The 5,878-nt window shown below is 42.8% G+C and overlaps 1 protein-coding gene across 1 annotated transcript; it reads right to left on the reverse strand.

Moving 5' to 3' along the window:
* Positions 1 to 564, reverse strand: LOC135202732 (uncharacterized). Its single transcript, XM_064232206.1, has one exon. It carries the CDS (start codon positions 562 to 564, stop codon positions 1 to 3), a length of 564 nt encoding a protein of 187 aa, XP_064088276.1.
* Positions 565 to 5,878: the final 5,314 nt, after the last annotated feature.

Here is a 5,878-nt window from a genome sequence, read left to right on the forward strand (position 1 = left end):
TTACAGATATCCATCTTCTCCATTTCTTTGAACATGGTCTTGACTTCCTGGAGGAGCTTCGGCGGGAGGCGGCGGAACTTGGTGTGTGACGGGGGGGGTCTTGGTCTCAATATGGCGGAAGACACCATGCTTGGGTACTGCCCCAGCCATCTGGCGAAGCTCGGGGCAGAAGACGTCCAGAAACTCCTGGAGAAGGGAGGCGTATCTGTGGTGGCGAAGGATGGAGCAGATGGTGGATGCCCTTGGTCCTCTGGTGAGTGGGCGGGAGAGGCAGGTCTCGATATCAAGAAGGCGCTGGCGGGCCACGTCCACCAAGAGGCCGTGGTGGGCGAGGAAATCTGCCCCCAGGAGAGGGGTATGTACGTCGGCAAGGACAGAGGACCAGGTGTAGTTCCAGCCCAGGAAGGTGATGGTCTGGGCCCTGGTGCCATAGGTGCGGATGGGCATCCCATTTGCAGCTACGAGGGTAGTCGGGTCGTTGGGGGTGCAGCTAAGATCCTCTGAAGATGATGGGAACACCGACTGCATGGCACCAGTGTCAACCAGCATCCTGAGGCTGGACATGCTGTCCTGGACATAGATAGAAGCCCCTGGCTTGGGACTTCGTTACTGCCACTGCCATGGGGCCATGTTTTGGGCGCTGGCTCCGTCATTTTTGGAAGGACGGAAGGAGCAAGGGTGCTCACACTTCTGTGCCTTGCTGCCGAACTGGTGGTGGAAGCGGCACCACCCAATGTCTGGGAGGGGCTTTGACGATCGCTGGTATGCTGCACCAACTGCGTCCTCCTGCTGTAGGCTGTTGGCTGACGGAGGAGATGAGAGTTTTGAAGCTTGGATGGTAGTAAATAGAGTGAAAGCCCGCTGCACCAGACTTTCTATCTCCATGGTCTCGGCAAGCTGGCGAAGGAAGAATTGGTGAAGGATGCTCAGCTCCTGCCTTCGTCCTTGGTGGTCCACCTCTGGCAGGAGGACCAGGTCCTGGAGTTTGTGCCAGGCTAGTCTGGGATCCGAGGTGGTCATGGTGTCGACCACGATGTCGAAAATTTGGGTGGCTCGCTGGGGAACTGGGAGGGAGAAGGTCTGGATGAGCTCCCTCTTCAGGCCTTCATAGAGCAGCCCCCCGCACTGGCTGTGCATCCATGAGGCGAGGCATTTAAAGGCATCCGTTGTGAGGGTCCTGGTGATGAGGTCCACCTTGGTGCTGTCATGGGTGATGCCATGGATCCGGAACTGTATTTCTGCCCGTTGCAGCCATGTTGCAATGTCCTCACTACAGAAGGGCAGCAGCTTGACGTGGTGGGGCTCTGACGGTGCGGTCGTCCATGGCGCGGGCACGGGCACGGGCGTTGAGGAGGACTTGAACATGAAGAAGGATTGTCTCGTGGATTGCGAGGTCAAGATGGACACAGAGGAATTGAGTGAATGTGCTGAACTCTCCATCGTATTGTCAGACTCACACTTACGGTCGCTGAGAAGTTGTGAACGGCGGCCCAAACCTTATGACTGAACGCCAAAACAGTCTTGTGAAGAAATGCTGTTGTGAGTCTGCTTATGGTGTCGAGAAGTACCAGAGAACCTAGACTAGGCGTCGTATGGGTCTGTTAAAGGTTCTCTGAAGGTGAGCGGCGGTAATTAGTCCCTTAATGGCAAAGCCAAAACTGCTCGGGTCACCTACTCCTGGGTCACCAATTGTGAGGTCTGAACAATACGAGGAGAGCGAGCGAACTAACTTTATTCAGGAAATAAGGCTGTACATAGGGTGGCGTGCGGATGGAAGCATAGTGTCCGTCACGCATGCTCAAACAAACAAACAAAATGAGACAGAGCCCCGCTGTGAATGTGCTTCTTCACAAACGAAAATACATGAAGGATTTGACATAGAGGAAACGGATTCTCAACATTTTTACATCAAAAGAAAGGGCATAAAATGCTCTACATTTTAGTACCTGGAAGAAAAGAGAGAACATATGGATCCTTACAGAAGGAGTAGAGAGCCACACATGACACACGCATACAAGCAAACAATAAATATAAGAAATATATATCCACACATACATGAAAAATAAAATTAAAATTAGGACAGTAACTGCAAATTGTTAAGGAAGTTGGTGTCAATAGACAGGTTGCTGAGGTCCTTCAGGTTGGACGTCACTACGTACCCCAAAAACTGCGCCTGGTGTGCAGTGCAGGAGGTGGCACTGAAGCTTAAATAGTTGCAGGCTGGCTGACAGACACTGCAGGCGCCAGGCTGTCCCCCGGCCCTGGCACTTCTGCCATAGTATGGAGTACCAGGCTACGCGATGGCCTCATGACGCCCTCCTTGGAGGCATTCACAAACTGGTTTATGGCAGAGAGGACCCCAACCTTAAGGGGCACCCTCAGGTGCTCCGCCACACCCCTACAGTCATTGGTCACCTCTTCAAAAAACTTCTGCCAGGAGAGGGTGTTGGGGTCAAGCGGAAGTGGCTTCATGGAGGCCCTTTTATCCTCCTGGAGTGCCTGTGCCTTGTCGATCGCCACGTCCAAAAGTTCGGGAAACCTGTGATTACCTTGTCTTCAGGATTGGCTCATCTAGGGCAGACACCTGGTCATCAGTACTTAGAGGGAGCTGGAGTTGCAGCAGGAAGACTGACAGAAACAGGCAGGGCCATAGCTTGTGCAGGGATGGTGCAAGTAGCTTGACCAGACTGTAAAAATAGGTGGAACATCTATGAAAAAATGGAAACAAATGTACTGTGAAAAATCGAAACTATGTAACAATGGTTACAGTAATCAGTAATAATTCACTGGTCAACAAAATGAATTTTTTTTAATCATCAGAGTTGCAAACTGACTTTCCAGTGTTAACTTTTGATGCTGATTACGGATCTGAAGTCCGTTTGTCTATATTAGGTCCCATTTTAATGTTGCTGATACTTGTTTTAACGTACAGGGTATGTAAAGCATATCTGTATAAGGTATATTGAATACAAGATACGACACTTACATGGCTTTTTATTGTACAAAATCAAAACTATTATGTACAAAATAAAGTTAGAATGTACTCTAATGAAATACAACTTAAAATCTTTGAGATCTGGACCTTCTTTGGGGTTTTTTCTTTGGTCCATCTCTGTATAACATCCAGCAGAAATCAAGTAACATCCCTGCATTCCAAAATACTTGATATCATTGTTCCATTGATGCAATGTCTTGATGAAAGTGTTCCCCTTGCTCATCAGACACTGCTCTAAGGTTCTCTGCAAATAAGTCCAGGTGTGAATCAAGGAAATGGACTGTGTGACATCCGACAGCCTATTGCAGCATAGAAGTCTAGAAGACATTTCACCCGATTTCTAACTCTAAGAGATCTCTTGTTGCCTAGCAAATTTTCACAGAGCTATTTGAAAGATTCCCAGGCTTTAAGCTTAGTCTCATCAAGTGTTGTGAGAAAGTAGGTGTCCTTCAGGAGTTCCTTTATCTGCAGACTTTCGAATATGCCTTCCTTCAGTTTTGCCTCAGTGATTTTTGGAAACTCAGCCTTCACATATTCGAAACCTTCTGAGCTTTCCATGACAAGTGTCTTCACGAATTGTTTCATGAGGCTAAGCCTTATGTGAAGAGGGGGAATGAGAACATCTGGATTTACAAGGGACTTACTCTGTATGCTAGAAATTCCCAGTTCATATGATTTTCGCAGGGGCCACTCTGATTGTACATAGTGATTGGCAGTTGCACGACTGTCCCATAGGCATAAAAAGCAACAATACTTTGTGAATCCTGATTGCATTCCCATCAACATTTCAATCACCTTCAAGTCTTCACATATTCTCCACCTGTAGTTTGTGTACTTTACGGCATTGAGGAGTACCTGCATGTTCTCGTAACACTCCTTCGTGTGTACTGAATGTCTCATGGGAATGGATGGTTTCTTATTGCCGTTGAGTAGTAGTACTGCCTTGAGACTTCTCTTAGATGAATCAATGGATAAGCGCCATTCAAATGGAACATGTTCTTGAAACAAACAGCGAAATAACTCTTTAATGTTATTACTGAAAAAAAGCGGTCTATCAACAGAGAAGTAAGAGGTCAGATTCCCATTTCTCTTTCTAAAATGAGTAACACAAACGTCTTTCTTACGCAGACATTTTTCTTGTAGACGAGATGCCAATAATTCAGCTTTATCCTTTGACAATGACAAGTCTCTAATCAAATCATTCAACTCTCCTTGAGAAAATTTCCGTGGTTCGTCTTCATTTTCAATCACGAGATAAGTTTTTGAAGGTACTAAAGATGATCGATGAAAAATTTTGTGAAAAATGCTTGACTCAACCATCTAAAATCATAATAAAAAAACATAAAATTACATAATGTACACAATGGTTATAAAATGCAAATCAGAATTTATAAGACGTTTACATGTAGCGATGCTGCTGATCGGACTTATATGCCTCTTAACTGTTTTCAGTTGTAGTCTTTCCCAAGGAATGTCATAAATATTTTTGTAATGCCAAAATATATTCTGAGAAGGGTCGTCATACTATGCAAGGTGTCTAACGCCGGCCCCTTCAATTGCCGTTGACAAAAAAAAAAAAAGAAAAAAAAAAAACTTTGCAAAGGATAAAGGTGATGCAAATATTATTTTACCAGAAGTTTGCATTAGGAGTGAATGACAATTGCTATCGTCTCTCTTTGTTGGACAGGCAATTTCATATCGGGAATAAACCCTCACTCCTTTGATCCTCAAGGGCGTGCTACCCCCTCTGCTCTGGAAATGTGGAAAGGGAAGATGAGAAGCAAATTTCACAGCGGCACACACACACACACACACACACACACACACACTATATATATATATATATATCATATATATATATATATATATATATATATATATATATATATATATATATATATATACATATACACACGTTTATTGCCTTCAACAATATATATGTATTTATATATACACACACACACACACACACACACACACATATATATATATATATATATATATATATATATATATATATATATATATATATATATATATATATATATATATATATATATATATATATATATATACATATACACACGTTTATTGCCTTCAACGATATATATGTATTTATACACACACACACACAACACACACACACACACCACATAATATATATATATATATATATATATATATACAGTCATATATCTATATATATATATATATATATATATATATAATATACAATGCGAAAAATATATAGAAAATAGATGTGAAGTTTGTATAGAGCTGCACATAAAGCCACTAAAAGTAATATATTGCAACTGAAAGCAATAAAAATACCATTTCTCAGAATTCACGTTTCCTATTGTTATTTTGCACAAAGGCGCATCATCCTTTTATGAGAAGTCACAGTGAAATAAATATTCAAGAAGAACTTCTTTCAAAAGAGGTATTATCAAGGTGAATGGATACAAATGCACAAAGAACAATATTAAAACACGACGGAAAAAATTCGAGCAATAAGAAATGAGAGGCGAAGAATCGACACAAAGGCCAGAGCAACACTGCCTCAACCAAATTGCCTCGATGTCTGTCATTTTCTCTCATTTTCGTCTCTCCGCGAGAAATGAATAGAAATCATTGTCGTCTGAGCAGTTTGCCTTGCATATTATATCATTTGACATCCATCTTTGCTTGTTGTTATTGTTACTAAAGCCTTTTGTTGTGATGATAACTCCACCACAAAACTACCTGTTTATCAGAAGAAGCGAATGGCCACATGATTTGTGAAAGACACTTTTGCTTCAAATTACGCCATATTTTTTACCTTAAACCATTCAGCAATAAAGAATAAGGTAATGTTCTGGGTTGGATCATATTTCACAATCTTAC

The sequence above is a fragment of the Macrobrachium nipponense genome, chromosome 24, assembly GCF_015104395.2.
Source record: "Macrobrachium nipponense isolate FS-2020 chromosome 24, ASM1510439v2, whole genome shotgun sequence".
Lineage (NCBI taxonomy): Eukaryota > Metazoa > Arthropoda > Malacostraca > Decapoda > Palaemonidae > Macrobrachium > Macrobrachium nipponense.